A 17,030-nucleotide genomic window follows, 5' to 3' on the forward strand; every position below is an offset into this window, starting at 1 on the left:
CCTTTTGGAATTTTTCAAAAAAACATTTTTCAAATAAAAGAACCAGTGATCCCTGACTGGTGTGGTTTACTGGGTTGACCGTCAGTCATCCTGCAAACCAAAAGGTCACCAGTTCAGTTCCTGGCAGGGCACTTGCCTGGGTTGAGGGCCAGGTCCCCAGTTGGAGGCATTACGAGAGGCAGCCGATTAGTGTTTCTCTCATACATTGGTGTTTCTTTCCCTCTCATTCTCCCACCCTTTCCCTCTCTATAAAAATAACTAAAATAAAATCTTAAAGAGAACCAGTGATATCGATTCTAGAATTGTATACAATATGAAAAATTACTTTATCTTTTTAAGACTTTATTTGTTTTTAGAGAGTGGGGAAGGGAAGGAGAAAGAGTGGGAGAGAAACATCAATGTGTGGTTGCCTCTCATGTGCCTTGTGCTGGGAACCTGGCCCACAACCCAGGCATGTGCCCTGAGTGGGAATCAAACCACCACCCTTTGGTTCGCAGGCCCGCTCGTGCTCAGTCCACTGAGCCACACCAGCCAGGGCGAGAAGTTATTTTCTCAATAAAGACAAGTATACCGTATCTTCTTTATCCACTATCTTATGCCATGAAAAACATTATTTCTAAATATTTAAGTTCCTGTGCATCATGTTTTCTGCTCCCTCTAAAATGGATTACACTTTCTGAACTTTTTTATTCTTAAAAAAAGCACTTTTCCCCCAGCTACTTAAATTTAATGGGCCTAAAATGACACAAAATTTAGTAGCATTTGGAACATGTTGGATTTTCTACAGTGTTTTTTATTTTTTTTAAATTATGTACAAGTGCACAAATTTAAAGGATTTGGTTAAAAATACAAATGTTCTTTTTGTTATTTTGCTGTTTGATAGGAAGACAGCATCAAAAATGGTTGATTTTACATGTGTGTATCTTTGACTAATTTTAAGGAACGTAAACTTTCAGATTCTAGTTTGCTGTGTATATATTTCTTAGTGAGTGGAAGAAATATGGTTATGAATTAAAAAATTAATCTACTTGTCTGTAAATCGGCGGAGTTATTAAAGGCTGTGTTTTGTGAGTATGTGACTACCTGCAGAATTGGATGGTATAGTGTTTTTTGAACATGGGCTGTTTTCGAAGAGAAAGATGTATCTTCACCTGTATTTTTTCAGGAATAAAGTTGTAAAAAGTAGACTCTTCAGCTTTTTACATTTTCTTAAAATGAGAGGGAGATAGATTGGGAGATACGCATTGGGAGAAAACAAAAACTCCTAGCTATTTCATTTTGAGGAATAACAGGAAAGCATATACATACTTTAAGAAAACAACATATTTTTCTGAGTCAAGAGTGTTTATAAAAATGAGGATCCAGATGGTCAATTCAGACACAGTGTATAATGCTGTCATTTTCCCTCCCAGTTAGAAGGCTGGCCACAGAGAGCTTGCAGTACATGGTAAAAGCCTGCCAAGTGGGGTCAGAAGGAGATCCTGCCGCCCAGCTGACTTCCGTGTTTAGGTAACTGGAAAACATGCCAACTGGCAAGGGCACTGTTGCCAGCCTCTTGACAGCCAACATGTTTTTTTAAGTAACTAATTAACCAAAACATAATGTGTTACTACTTGTTTATAGTATTTCAATTACTGTATTTTTGGCAGTAGTTTTGTTACATTGTGTTGTTTTATTAAAAAATAAAGAAATAAATGTGCCAGGGAGCAAGAGAAGTGAGCTGACTTAAAATTACCTGTGCGTCTGGTCAGGGGGATTCTCGCGCGTATGTAAAAGGTGGGAAGCTCGGGTCATGGTGACGGGCACGGGCCTCCCGAGCAGCTGAGCATTTACTCAGGACGCAGCGTAGAAGTGCCCATCACGGGTGCGTTATTTGCTTGCGGTACCGTTGCCCCAGAAAGCCTCCCTGCACTTCATTTGTTGGAGTAGATCTGTGGCTTGTTCACAAGAATAACGATGCCACATAAGGAACTTTTTTTTCCCTGCCTTGCTTCTTTTGTGCTTTCTGTCAGAGCAGTATTTTAAAGTATTTCTTCCTCATAGTTTCTACCAGCTTACCTTTATCACACATATCTCTACCCCAGCACTACCATAGTAAGTAATTGGGGGTCATTTTCTTCTTCGATGTTGGATCTTGGATTTCTCAGTGTTCAGTCTTGTCACATCGTTGGCCCTTGTCAGGTGTTTACAGTCTGTTTACATTGGGAGCACTAAGTGGATTTGTGAAAACTGTGGACCTTAAGGCGGAGAAAGGATTTCTATGAATAAATGATTCATGTTTGTTGTGTACAAATTATTAAGGTGGTTTTCATTTTGTTGGGTGAGAGAGGGGAAATTTTTAGGGTTAAACTATGTCATTCTTATTTATAAAGGCCTCCTATGGGTCTAGAACCTCTTGCTCAGTTCTAAATATAAAAATATATTATTAATAACTTGCTTTTCTCATAAAAGTATTGTTTCGTTTATCTGGAGATATGAAGTACTAAGAAAATCTAGGAAGACAGGCTTATTTTTTTCTTTCTTTCACATCCTTAGCACCCAGAATTCAACATGCAGCACAAAAGCCCCTGGGCTTGGATTCCCCCATTCACCGTCCTGGGGTTCCAGCTCTTCCCTCCTCCTTTCAGTGGCACCGGTTTCTTCACCGCTTACTCCGAAATAAGCCATGTCTGCTCTGCGTTTTTAAGTGTTACTGTCTTAGTCTTAACTCTAGATTCTTAACGTAATCTTTCATAAAATGATTTTTCCTGTGTTCAAGTTACAGCTATAATTGCCGCGTAGATACCACCCCAGGAATCGCCCCAGAAGTAATTCTGTATAACTCGATTTACCTCCAGGGATTTCATCCAGGATTACGGTATGAGATACGACAGTCAGACATACAGCATTTTAGAAACAGTAGCCACGCTGGACCAGCAGGTTGTCCTTCACTTGGTTCCCACCCTCACTCAGGCCCTGAAAGATGCGGAGCAGAAATGGGGCCTTGGCAGAAACATCGCTCTGAGGTATGTTTGATCATTTGATTATGTTCTTTGGGGCATAATTACAAATCTAGATTCACTGCTACAAATGGCTTACTTTTCCACTCCCCAGAATTTGGTGTGCATTGAGCAGAAAGACGGCACAGTACCGTGACCGGCAAACCGTTCACACAGGGATCTTTGCAGGGCGCCACTGTGGACAGCTGTTTCACCAGTGCTGCTGCCCCTGCAAACACATCGCGGTCCTCATTGGGCAGGAGACTGTAGGATCTCCTGTGTCTTGTTTTTGTATAAAATTTATGGTGGCAAATCAGTCCTTTGAAGGATGCTTGATTTACTAAATAAACTGTATCTTGTGTATCCAGTTAATAGGCCGAGTGACCCAATTAGATAATAAAGTTTTTGGTAAAAGATAAATAGGCTTTTTTTTAAAATAGGTTTACAGCCCTAGTGAGGACAGTGCTTGAACTAACTATTCAGGGTAATGCAACATTGGGGAGATAAGCCTGTAGTTCTAAAGAGATTATTTTAAAGGGCTTAGCACTCATCCTAGATTCCAATGTCCCAAAGTTTGTTAAGGAATCAAAGTACTTTAATCACATAGTGTGAGTGTACCAACAGACATTCAGGCAGGGTCAGTTTGTTAATATGTAAATGAAACTAATGGAAAAGGCAATAAATATATTGGCCTCCTTTTCTTTGTTTCTCGAACAGGAAAGCCTATAGCAGACTTTTATCTCGCCTAGGACAAGCGGGACAAGATGAGATACAGAGACTGGAAAATGATAGCACCTGATATGCTTTGTGATTCATCTTTTCTACTCATTATAAAAGCTACTTCACATCATTCTGATTCCTTTTAATTAATTGTATACCGTTCTGTTAGAATTCTTTTCTAGGTTTTTTTTCTTACATACCTGTGCATATACTTAGTATGTAAATAAGTAAATAAAGGTTACATAAGTATGTTATAGGATCTTTGGAACTTGGTGAGACCACATTCTGTTTGAAGAGATTTTAGATCAACTAAATTAAAGATACTTTTTCTGACCGGAAGTGTTATCTGTGCAATAATTACTAAGCACACTTGTACTTGTTGGTCCATGGACTTTTTACTGTAGTGACTTATGTCTTGTGGTTTGTGTTTGTTGTGTTTTTTGCAAGTTATGTTTTAATAAGATGCCTTTTCAAGGCTTTTTGAAAGGGGAAGGGGTCAGGAGATAGGACTGTTATCATTTTTTTAGATTATGTGTGAGGCAACTTAATAAAAAAACCTTTACCAAGACTGCTTACCTCTCTGAGCAGTGAGACGCAGTCTGCCGAAACGATTATGCAGTTTATGTAAATGTGTACATACATATTCTTTAGCAGTTAAGCCAACGGTGCTGGTTTAGGTTCCCACAGTCGCCAGATGTCTGTGCCTGTTGGCCCTTCCTTTTGGAGTTGCACTAACAGACACATCAGGAGGAGGATAAGCACGAGTCTGTAAGAAGGGGATAAATAGTAATGTTCTGGCAAATCTTAGTATTACAAAAACTGAAGTCTGAAAAGTCAGCTGATTTCTCTCCTTGCTCTTTATTAATTAGAGTGTCTTATAACTGCGTCTTACAGGTTTACAGGGAACCAGTTTAGTTCCTTTAAGCAGCCGTTGTCTGTAGACTTCCTAACAGTCTCCGGATTCAGTTCACCAGTGGGCCCTTGACCCCTTGGGTGGTAAGCATCGTCTGGTGCAAGGCACTCCAGTCCTAGTGTTCGGACCCACCTGGGCCTTGGACCTAGTTCTGCTTTGTGACTCTGAGCAAATTACATAACCTTACTAAACCTCACTTTCTTCATGGAGAAAATAAGGATCATTCTTTTTCTATTTTACAGTGTCCTGATAAAAATCAGGATAATGTATGTGAAAATATTTGGTGATCTATATTCAGTTTAGATATGTTAGATATAATTATTGTATTATTCATGCACAAAGGTAAAAAAAATTGTGATTTTGTTCCTCTTTTTCTAATGTGTCCTAGAAGAATGATCCTACGTTCCTTTTTTAAATGTTTTCTTATGCATCATGTTTGCTATCTTTCGAGTAATATATTTCTTCCTGGGGCTCTGCTTATTATAGTTGTATTCCTTCAAGAAAACATTCCAACCCCCTACTGATCCAAAAAGTATCTTTAAAAATAAAATGTATTGCAATCAGCAAAATATAGTTAGTAGACCTCTCCTAATTGTAATCTGAATTCTAAAGAAGTATCTGTTGTTTTCATGACATGCAAAGTCTATTCCCCCTCCCCCACTTAACTCTTCTTCAATGAAATGAAAGTCTCTTCAGTTACTTAATAGACCTTATAGCAATGAATTTCTTGTCATTATGATAGTGACTGATTAAACTATTTCATCTATTTAAGGTGATGCTTTTAAAGGGATTATGTATAGTTTATGTACTTTTCCAAGGCAGATTGATAAAGATGTCTGGGAATCTTGCTCCATAGTACATAAAACTTTTAAGGGATAAAAAAAAGATGCTCCGGAATCGTGTGTTAGGATATATAACTGTATGTGCTGAGAATAACTAAAGTTTGTACTTAAAAAAGCAGTTGCAACAAAAAGTCTACCAATACAGGTATATGGTTTCTTTATTATTTATAAGGAGAATTTTTGAAGAAGCTGAGTTTTTTTAACTGAAGAGAAAAATTATGACTCAGTTTCTTTCCTTGAAAATCTCCATTGGCCCTTCGCATGTTACTATAGTCTCGTCGTTTTCCATTCCCAGACCTAGAGAGAGGACCTTATGTCGGCTTCCTTAATACCACGATCTCTGAGGCTGCTGCTCCTGCCTTTGGTTTCATAAGTCACTCCCTTTTGGTGAAATCGGAGAGTGTGTTCTCATTTCTCACGTTCTTTGGCCTCTGCATAACACCTGCATTTTCCTTCATCGTCTCAGTCCGCCCTTCGTGATCCTGCCCCTTCCTACCTACACTGGACTTTGAGAGCACCTTCCCATTCTTCTTTCCTATCCCCAGCATTAAGATCTGGGCCTCCACCGGTTCTGTCTCAGCATTCTTGTAGTAGTCAGTGGATAACACCAGCTTGTAACTTTCTCACATCTCTTTCTAGGGCTAATTTCTCTCTCACCCTCTCTGATCTGAGCCTCCAGAAATCTCAAAGCAACAGGCTGGGCTGCCCTTGTCAGCACCCTCTGTTCTATTCTACCCTGTCTTTATTCCCTACCAAGGGAATACACTGTTTTCCCAGGTTACTTAGCTGTGAAACTTCAGAGTCACCTCGGATTCTCCACGTTCCCCAATTCCGGTTGACCAGCAGTACAGGCTCTTGCTGTTTTTTTGTCATCTCATGCATCTAAACTTTTTTCTGCTGAGCGCCATAATCTCTCATCTCTGGTCTCCTTTTCTTCAGTTAATCCTTCTCACAGTTCTGGCATTTGTTCCTAAAATACTACTTTTCTCTTGTTACTTTTCTGCTCAGGGCCTTCAAATTACTTCCCATTGTTAATAAACTGATAGCCAGACCCTTCAGTCTGGACACTTCCTGCCATCCGGCCACCTCTCCTGTCCAGACTCACCTCCAGCCGAGACTGGACTGTCCTGGACTGCCAGAGGCCGTGTTCACTTTATACTCTGTGAGTGTGCCACTCGAGGCGTGGTGATGTCTGTAAGCTGTCAGATGGAGCGTAAGAGAGATGACTGAAGGGCAACAGGCTGATAAAATGACTTTATTGGACATTCAGATTTGGTTATGATTTAAATTTTAATTGAACATTGAATTAGGTTTCCATGAGGGGGAAAAAACAAAAAACATGGAGAATTGTCTCTGTACAAAAAACATTTAGTATTGGGTTCATTTGCATTAGAACAGTTTCATAATTTAAAACTTACATATCTGTACTATTCCTAGCATATTTTCTTTTCCCCTTAAGTGTAACTTTTTCTACCTGGGCATCTATGTAAAGAAGTTAGTTGTGGGTTGCGAGACTATGTGCATGTGTTCGTCATCACTGTTATCTTCTCTCATGCTTTATCACAAAATGTTAAAGCCGCTTTGTTCATCAACAGTTATCATACATGGATTCATTTTCGTGTATTTTACAGACTTCGACAGTTTTTACTTTTATGTCCCCTTAAGATTATATGCGATGCAGAAATTTGCAGCTGGGAAAAGCCTGTATAAAACCTGCCTTCCCTGAATATACATGTTAACTTGGCGCTTGTGTTTCGAAGATAAAAGGTAGATATCATAGAAACCTCACCAAGAGTTGTATTATCATTACTAAGCCACTGCTTGTAGATTGGTAGACTTTTTACATAAACCTTTCATTCTCCAAAAACTGGTCTCCTGTCTATTCCTCCTAGGGTTAAAAATATCGCCTTGTCAGACAAGTGTACAAGGGGGGGACCCATAAAACACGGATTATCTTCTGGAGGGCGTGCCCCTTGTGGTACAGGCTTCCCCAATAGGTGAGTGTTCTAGGAGCCCAGCTGCATCAGTGTACCAGCTGGTGTTGTTGTGAGAGGCTGCATTTGGCTTCAGTGAATTTTTTTTGAAGACTCTTTCAAACACACGTGCCGATTTCATGACGGGTGATTTCCGAGCATACCTGCCCATACCTGTGTTTAGCAGTTTTTGACCAAAAACAGCTGAACAGCCCTATTCACCCACTTTTGTCCCAAGTGACTTTTTTAGGTTCCCCTTATGAAAAAAGTCCTCAGAGGGAAACATTTGCCAACATGGAAGACGTGAAACAAAAAATGGGAGATGCATTAAAAAACATCAAAGTTGATGAGTTCAAAATTGTTTTTAGTGGGATAAATGTTGTGATAGGTGTATTGCATCAAATAGAGTATTTTGAAGGTGACTGAAGTTTAAACATGTAAGAACATGTACACAATTTATAAATTTCGGGTCTTTTTTGGTTCCCCCTCATACAATATATCAATATAAATAATGTGCTTTGTTAGGCTAAAACTGTTGGTTTCAGAAGCTAGCAAAGTAGCATACTCTCACATACTTAATAAGATGACACTGGTGTTTTGATTCAGTGATAAACTATATTGGTTAGGTTAGCAAATTTAGTACTGTGTGATTGGAATTGACTAATTTGTGCTCATTAAAGTTTTTGGTGTGTTAATAGTTCCTTGACTTATTGCATTTGTGAATTGTACTTTTAGAAAAATTCGGGGCATTCTTATACACATGTTTATAAATTATTTTGTGCATATAATGATATATAATAAAAATATATATGTATTTAACTTACACTGCACCCATGATTATTCGATTTCACTTTTTATGACATTGGTTATTTGAAAACCAAAATAAAAATGAGCCATGTTAGCAGGAGAAATAATTTCTATCTTATTACTATTGCTTTTATACTTTGTAGCACACCAGTTTCTCAGCTATTGCAGTCTCTGAAGGGGATGCAGTGCACCTCTGGTTAAACCATGAGGGAAGTACTCATAACCCAACTGACACTGTGGACTAAGAATGTAGGGAACTGTATTGCGTTGTCCAGACGGAGTATTTGGAGAGTCGTGTCTTTGCTGGCTTTTCTTCCCATAGCAGGAACTCTCTGCTGGTGTCTGTGCACTGCTGCTTTTTCTCTTTTAAACTAAAATCCTGAAATGTTGTTTGAATGGTTGGAAGTTTCATGGCTTTCCTATGGAAATTCAAATTAATAATTTAAATACAAATACAATATGGACTTTAATTTTGAAAATAGAAAATGGATTACTATAGAATAGTGCAAGTAAGTGGAAAACATATATTTGAATAGTTTCAATGGAATTGAGTTTATATGACCAAACATAGTTTTTTCTTACTTTCTTTTATTATTGATAATTTGAGCAAAAGGATCTAATTATAAGTGATCTATGAGTTTTTTTTCTAGGGGACAGACATTGTAATTTGGATGCTGTTCTCTGGCCTGAACTATAAAGCATGTTTCTGAAAATTATGTAAAGTTTTAAATTCTGAGTTCAATTCTGTAGTATTGGTGAATACTGTGTTTACCAGTGAGAGGTTTGATAGTGTGTAATGATTTGTTTTAAATGACTACTTACAAACCTACACAGAAACAAGAGTACTCTCCAGCTACCTTTCAATTACCATCAGGCAAACTTATTTTTAGACCCTTTCCCTTTCACTCATTGAATATAGGGTCTGGGGTTACAAATAGATATTAGTGGTTTTATAAGGTAACACTGCTACAGGGAAAAACTCAAGCAGAAGAATGAATGAATCTGAAATATTTCTTGCATAGGTCCTTGTTGAAAAGAATTCCAAAATGGCGGAGTCCATTTTCCTGACTAGGTAAGGCATCTTTAAAATTTCGTTTAGATGATTTATACCTTTTGAACAGATTCTCAGTCACCCTTCTAAATAGCAGTTGTCAATGTCACTTTCAGAATTGTAAAAATACCTTTAAGGTTTTTTGTTTGTCTAAACTAAATGTTTTTTTTTTAGTTCACTTTTTTTCTTCACTCCTGGTCTCTCTCCTCTCCCACCCTTTAGTCTGGATAACCAAAAGTTACATGTATGTACTTAAAAATTAACATTTTAGGTATCTTATACAATTAGTGAATTCTATATTTAGAATAAAGTATTTACATGGATAAAATGAGAATTTCCTATAAATCAGTGATTACTGAATGATTAAACTATGCCAAGGAAAAAAAGTAAAATCTGTTAATAAAGTTGACTTAGATCCCAACAAGATTGGGAAAAGGGGAAAACTCAAATTATAGTTGTTGGCTGAATGTTCAAATTGATCATTGAGTTGTTTTGTTTTTGTTGTGGACAAAGCAAGTCCAAAAACCTAGCCTAAAAATAATCCTTATGCATTATTAAGAGTGGTGGTAATAAAATATGTATTGGTTGTGGGGAAGAATCCCACAAGGACTCAAGATTGACATAACCTTTAACAAAGTGGAAAAATTTCTATTAGAACTACTGATTCCAGGTTCACATTTATGTCAAAGCACTTTATGGTACCAAAATTAGTACGACTAATTTTTTCCAGTACAAAATGTCACTTTTTTACTAAATTTTAAAGGAGATGTTTGAGTTATTATTTGAGGCAAGGATTTGTACAAGGTTAGGAATCTTTGGCTTTGATAAAGTCCCTTTTTCCAAATTAGCATTATCTCTTACACATGTTTTTTAGAATCCTGCGTCCCAGAGCATGTGTTTGAAGTTCTATCTAGTAGTTTTTAAACCTCAAAAATAATCTCCCTGTTCAGTTAGAAGATTCTAAAAAGACAGTAAAATACCTTGGAATTTGAGTAACATTTTTTCCTTAGGCAAAGTACTTCAGAGTATTTGCCTAATCCTGACAACATCTGTCTGAATTAATGTGGGAATCAGTAATTATCCTCCTGAAAGTGGGAAAACTGAAGCACTGTAAAGGTGGGCCCCTGGCCCAAGATCACAGTCGTGATCAAGGTGAAAACTCTGGATATTCCAACTGCTATTCCACTGTACTGCTATTATTTGTATTACCTTAAATAAAATACAGCATTTAAAAATTTATGATGTCATAATGGTGAGTCTCATCTGAATGCGGCTGCATAATGTTCATGCTCCCAGGTTTAAGTAGTAAAGGGACTGAGTACTGAAGTTCTTCTAAATGTCAGTGGTGACAGCACTTGGAAATAAACTGACTGATGCTGCCGTGCTATCCTAGACAGTACGGATTAGAAAAAATGTAGAAAAATGCTCTGAAGACCCACAGAACAGTGATGGACCATTAAGTTGACACGAAGCTACACCACAGTAAAAGTCATACATACGCTATTTTGTTACACATCACACACACTGCAAAGGGTGGTGGGAATTATCGGCTATGTATTTTAGAAAATTCTTAGATTCTTTTTTTTTTTACACTAACATTTATCTGAATATAAGACCTATAAAACAAAACAAGGAAGCATTGAGCACGGAGTCATTCATGCCCAGTATCCGATGATCAGGCTTTTTCTCCCTCCTCTTCATAACGGTTATTAATGGAGCACTGGCTTTTCAGACGGTGCCGATCCTGTGATGAGGCACTTGGAGAGTTTGAAGATTAGGGCATGTGAAATAGGGAGCTGGAAGGAAGCATGCTGCTATCCCATTGGAAGCAAAAGGCAGAGTAGGCCCATAGAAGACTTCTTCTTTGCCTTCTCTGCTTACATCCAGTACCTGTGAAGGAAGAGAAGATGCCTGCATGTCAAAGACAATTGCTCAGAATGGAGCTGTGTGCACATACAAGGAAGCCTGCAGTTAAATTGTTATGCCAACATGACCATACCTTAGCCGCTGTTCATTTTCTCTTGCTGCAGTACCAGAAATACGTGTTAAGTTGCTAAGTGATGTTCTATGTATTTATACACGTGTGCGTGTGTATTTACAATAATTAAATCTTTGGAACAGGGATGAAGTAGGTAGCATTATCCTCTTAAAGTAACTGCCTTAGGCTGGTCAAATAATTTGTCCAAATTAGTGAGTGTTGTCATATTCTGGCTTACAAATGCTCAGTTGTAAAATCAAGGAAGCAACACTGACCCTGCAGCTTTGTTCTGAAAATTGGTGACACTTAGCCCAGTGTCTGCCACGTAGAATATACAGGACATCTTAGGAGCAAGTTGAAAATCAGTTCATTTTGGAAATTTTTCCCAATATCCCCTTCAACCAGGAGTTCTATATTTTTGTTACGTGGAAGAGAGTTTCTTTGTCATTCTGTGCCTGATGTCATTTTACCAAATCTGACTTAACCTCTAAAGTAGGAATGTTCTGTAGGAACACTGGTCAGATGCTATTTATCAAACCCATTCAGCTCTTTTCAGCCCTCAGATGCCTCAGTCTCTTTCTATTTGAACTTCCTCTCACCTCATTCCAAACAGGCTGAGGTGAAGGAGGACATTACGTAATGAGAAAAGGGTCCAAGAGGATGTAACAGCTGTAAATAGCTACACACCCAACACAGAAATGCCTGACTGCAAAAGCAAATATTAATAGACATAAAGGAAGAGACTGATAGAAATAGAAGACTTTTATATCCCACTTACATCACTGGAGAGATCATCCAGATGCCCCCTTCAAAAATAAAGCACCCCAATAAGAAAACAGTCACCTTAAATGTCACTTTATACTAGATTTTTATGGAGCATTTCACCCAAAATCTACAGGGGGAAAAAAAAACATTTTCTCAAGTGCACATGGGGCATTCTCCATTACAGAGCACATGTTAGGCCACAAAACAAGTCTCAAGTTCAAGAACATTGAAATTGTATAAAATATGTTTTCAATCACAATGGCATGAAACTGGAAGTAACTATAAGAAGGAAATGGCAGGGAAAAGACACAAACATGGAGATTAAACACTATAAAATGACAGAGGAAATCAAACAGGAAATCAAAAACTACCTTTAGACAAATGTAAATGAAAACTTTCTAAAATGTACAGAATATAGCAAAAGCTGTGTTAAGAGGGAAGTTCATGCCTATACAGACCTACCTCAAGAAACAAGAAAAATGCCAAATTAATTTTATACCTAAACAAAATAAAAACCCAGAGTAAGCAGAAGGAACAAAATAATAAAGATCAGAATGGAAATAAGTGAAATACACTAATAAAAAAATAGAAGAGATTGATGAAACTAAGAACTGGTTCTTTGAAAATATAAAATAGAGAAACCTTTAGCGATACTCAACAAAAAAAGAGCCCAGATATCAAATGGGGGAGAAGTAACACCTGACACCACAGAGATACACAAAAACATTAAGGAACACTACAGTTCTATGCCAACGAATTGGACAACCTATAAGAAGTAGATAAATTTTAGAAACATAAAAACTTTAAAGACTGAACCACAAAGAAAATCTAAATGGGCTGATGATAAAAGTGAAGCAGTAATAAAAATAAACACAAAAGTCCAGGGCCACACAACCTCCTAAGTGAATTCTACCAAACATTTAAAGAAGAATTAATAATACCTAGCCATCTCAAGCCATTCCTAAATTTGAACAGGAAGGAAAACTTCCGAATTCATTCTGCCAAGCCATCAATTATCCTGATACCCAAACCAGACAAAGACATTGTAAAACAAGCTACAGGCCAATATCCCTGATGAACATAGATGCAAAAATTCTCATAATTTTAGCAAGCTGGATCCAACAATACATGAAAAGAAATACACACGGTCAAATGGGATTGATTCCACAGTTGCAAGGATGATTCAATACTGTTAATCAGTCAACAGGATACAAGAACAAATTCAAGGGTTAAAATATCAGCTAAATAAGCAGAAAAGTATTGGACAAACTCAACATCCATTTATGATAAAAACTTTCAACAAAGTAGTTATAAAGGGAACATAACAATAAAGGCCATATATGACAAACCACAGTTACTATCATATGCAAATGTGAAAAGCTGAAAACTTTTCCTCTAATTAGGAACAGGACACTGACACCCACTCTCACTACATTTATTCAACATACCATTGGAAGTCACAGCTATGGCAGACAACAAAAAATGGAAAAGGAAAATGGAAAACTCACTATTTGTAGCTGACATGATGTTATATACTGAAAACCCTAAAGACTGTCTCCCAGAAAACTATTAGAACTAACATGAATTCAGTCAAGTTTCAGGATACAAAATTAATATACAGAAATCTTTTGAGCTGCTGTACACTAATAATAAATGATCAGAAAGAGAAATTAAGAAAACAGTCCTATTTACAAATGCATCAAAAAGAAAATAAAATACCCAAGAATAAATTTAACCAAGGAGTTGAAAGACCTGTATTCTGAAAATTACACGACTGAGGAAAGAAATTGTAAAGGGCATGGATAAATGGAATGATATCCCATGCTCATCGGTTGGAATGATTCATACCATTAAAATTTCCATACTGTCCACAGCACTCTGCAAATTCAATGTAGTCCCTGTCAAAATACTCATGGTATCCTCAGAACTAAAATAATACTAAAATTTTTATGGAACCACAAAAGGCCCCGAATAGCCAAAGCAATCTTGAGATAGAAGAACTAAATTGGAGGTATCACACTCCCTGATTTCAAACTATATGACAAAGCTATAATAATCAAAATAATACGTTACTGTCATATAAATAGAAACATAGATCAGTGGGACAGAATAGATATCTCAGAAATAAATTCTCGCTTATGTAGACAACTCATCTATGACAAAGAACACAAAAATAAATTCAAAATGAACCAAAGACTTAAATGTCAGAACTAAGTCCATAAAACTTGTAGAAGAAAACATAGGTAGTAAACTGACTGGTCTCAACAGTATTTTGCAGGGTATGTCTTTTCAGGCAAGGAGAACAAAAGAAAAAAAATGAGACTATCAAGCTAAAATTATCTGCACAGTGAAGGAAACCAACAAAATTACAAGGCATTATACTAAATGGAAGAAGATATTCACAAATGATAGATCCAATAAGGGGTTAACATACAAAATATGGAAGGAATTCTTGCAGTCCAACATTTTTTAAAAATTCATTATGGGAGGAGGAGAAGGCAGCAAGCCAGCAGTTGCCAAGCATATATGAAAACAAGGGACCACAAACCTCGATGGTCACAGAGGAACCAGACGGTAGGGAGACAGCAGCGGTACAGTAGTCTCATGGACGGAGCAAAGAGGAACAGCAGGGATCTCCGCTGGCGCTGGGGGACCAGCGCCTGGCAGCGAGTGCCCAATGGCACCTGGGCCAACGTTCAGTGCCCGGACGGCTGCCTCCCTGGGATTTTCCGGCCGGGGCAGCCAAGTGGCCCAGGCAAAGAGGAGCGGAAGGGATTTCAGCCTGCGCACAGTTCGAGGGACCAAGCGCCCCACGCGCAGTGTATCTGGGCGAGTGCCTGACAACGCCTGAGACAATGTCCAGCTCCCAGACTGGTCCCCCGAGCTGCTCCCTCCCTAGGATTTTCCGGCGCACAGTTCAGGGGTCCAGCACCTGGCGCGCAGTGTGTCTGGGCGAGTGCCTGACGGCGCCTGGGACAGCATTCAGCGCGCAGACTGGTCCCCTGAGCTGTTCCCTCCCTAGGATTTTTTGGCCATGGTTGGCCAGGGGACCCAGACAAACACAGGAGCAGAAGGGATTAGAACCTGCGCACAGTTTGGGGGATCAGTACACACCACGCAGCGTGCCATGACGTGCACACAGAGTTTCTAGGTTGACGTGACCAGTCCTCAGATCGGCTCCCGGCTTCCAGTCCATCCCCCTCGGACTATCTGGAAGCCTCGGGTTCCGAGGGGTCCTGGGGAAAGAGCTGAGACCCTCAACCCCCTGCCTTTCTGGCCAAGCAAGGTGGGGTGCCAGGAGAGACTTGTTTGATAGAGTTTGCTGAGAGGGTACTGAGGACAAAGGGCCCCAACTGAGGACTCTGTGGTTGCCAGCCCAGGAGAACTGAGAGGTACAGCGTGGGGCTCTGACTCCAATAGACACAACAGCCTGGTATGCTCCACACCCAGCTTGGTAGGGCACCCAGCCTAAAGCTTCCCCACAGAACAGGGGCAGGTCTGTGCTCAATCTGGAGGGAACCAGGCAACTAGGCTGGCGCAGTTGCCCACAAGCACTGCATACCAGTCCATGGTAACCCCTGGGAGGGGAGCGCTGTGAGGAAGTCCTAGTTCCCCATTGTAGGGAGCTGGGGAGAGGCGCCAAGTGTCTCGCTCCTGAGAGAGGGCTGGCAGAAAAATCACGTTAATCAATCCTCAGCCAACTGCAGCCAGAAAAACTGGTTCGGCTAGTTTGAAACCAACAAATGACATTTCCTTTTTTGTTGTTGTTGTTTTGGGGTGTTTTTTTCTCTTTATTTTATTTTTATTCCTTTTTTTTTAACCTTTCTTTTTCCATTCCTTTTCTTTATATTTTTGCTTTTTAAAAGTAATCTGGTATTTCTTTTAAATTTTATTACTGTTTCATCTTTCAATACTTTTGTCCTCTTTTCTCAAATTTTGTTTTATTCCTTCTTCTTTTCTTTCTAAACTTATAACTCTTTCTTCCATTCCCCTACCCTTTTTTTCTTTTATTTCTTTCCTTGTCTTTTATTTCTTTTACTCACAAGAGTCACAATCAACTTGAAAATACGAAAAGATCAGAGCTGGACCCATAGAACAGGCCTCCCAATAGTAGAGTCAGAGAGACAAATTGCACATTGCTGAAGGAGAGAAGCCAAAAGTTACTGCATATTTGAGTAGGTGGAAGCAGAGAACAACAGGATAACCAAAAGAGACTGAACCACTGAATTTCATGGGCATTCCACCACAGAAGTTCACACCATAAACCCAGGGTGTCAAAACAGATTAATCTAAGAAGCTGGGGCTAACAAGAAGAGTCTCACAAACAATGGGAAGACAAAGAAACAATCCCCAAATGAAAGGAGAGGAGGAACCCTCAGAAAGAATGTTAGATGAAATAGAGGCAAGTCAACTATCAGATACCAAATTCAAAGCACTGGTGATCAGGAAGTTCAAAGAGCTCACAATGAGCTACCAGAAACTACAGGGGAGCTATAACAATCTCACCATGAACTATATCAACATGAAAAAGGAAATGAAAACTATTAGCAAGGGCCAAGAGGAAATGAAGAATACAATTTCTGAATTGAAAAACACAGTATAAAGCATTAAAAATAGGGTAGATGAGACAAAAGATGAGATTAGTGAGTTGGAGGACAAAGTAGAAAGCATCTCACAGAAAGAACAGGAAAGGGAAAAGAGGCTCAGAAAGAATGAAGAGGGATTAAGAGAAATGCAAGACAATATGAAACGTAATAATATCCGAATAATAGGAATACCAGAAGGAGAAGAACAACAACAACAACGAGGGATATAAAATATATTCGAAAGAGTAATGAGAGAAAATTTCTCTAATTTGATGAGAGAAAAAGTCACACAAATCCAGGAATCACACAGAGTCCCATTCAAGAGGAACCCAAGGAGGCCCATTTCAAGACACATCATCATCAAAATGGCAAAATTCCAAGACAAAGAGAGAATCTTAAAGGCAGCAAGGGAGAAAA

At 38.7% G+C, this 17,030-nt stretch overlaps 2 protein-coding genes across 7 annotated transcripts in view; one reads left to right on the forward strand and one right to left on the reverse strand.

Annotated features, from left to right (window-relative positions):
• Positions 1 to 6,555, forward strand: part of MMS22L (MMS22 like, DNA repair protein) — a 120,139-nt gene extending 113,584 nt beyond the window's left edge. Inside the window, exons 23-25 of one of the 2 annotated variants that reach the window (XM_037144418.2) lie at positions 1,413 to 1,509; positions 2,838 to 3,005; positions 3,696 to 6,555. In XM_037144418.2, the coding sequence (XP_037000313.2) occupies positions 1,413 to 1,509; positions 2,838 to 3,005; positions 3,696 to 3,777 (347 nt within the window). In that variant the 3' untranslated portion in view covers positions 3,778 to 6,555. Of the gene's footprint in view, positions 1 to 1,412; positions 1,510 to 2,837; positions 3,006 to 3,695 lie in introns of those variants that run through there. The other variant, XM_053664862.1, reaches the window with a different exon arrangement.
• KLHL32 (kelch like family member 32) overlaps positions 6,548 to 17,030 on the reverse strand; it is a 201,186-nt gene continuing 190,703 nt past the window's right edge. For 3 of the 5 annotated variants that reach the window (XM_053664863.1, XM_053664864.1, XM_037144419.2), the window contains one exon: positions 8,223 to 11,174. In XM_053664863.1, coding sequence (XP_053520838.1) covers positions 11,013 to 11,174 — 162 coding nt within the window. In that variant the 3' untranslated portion in view covers positions 8,223 to 11,012. Of the gene's footprint in view, positions 11,175 to 17,030 lie in introns of all 5 variants that reach the window. The other 2 variants (XM_037144420.2, XM_053664865.1) reach the window with 1 other exon arrangement.

This window comes from Artibeus jamaicensis, unplaced genomic scaffold (genome assembly GCF_021234435.1).
Source record: "Artibeus jamaicensis isolate MK-2021 breed Jamaican fruit bat unplaced genomic scaffold, CSHL_Jam_final contig_387, whole genome shotgun sequence".
Lineage (NCBI taxonomy): Eukaryota > Metazoa > Chordata > Mammalia > Chiroptera > Phyllostomidae > Artibeus > Artibeus jamaicensis.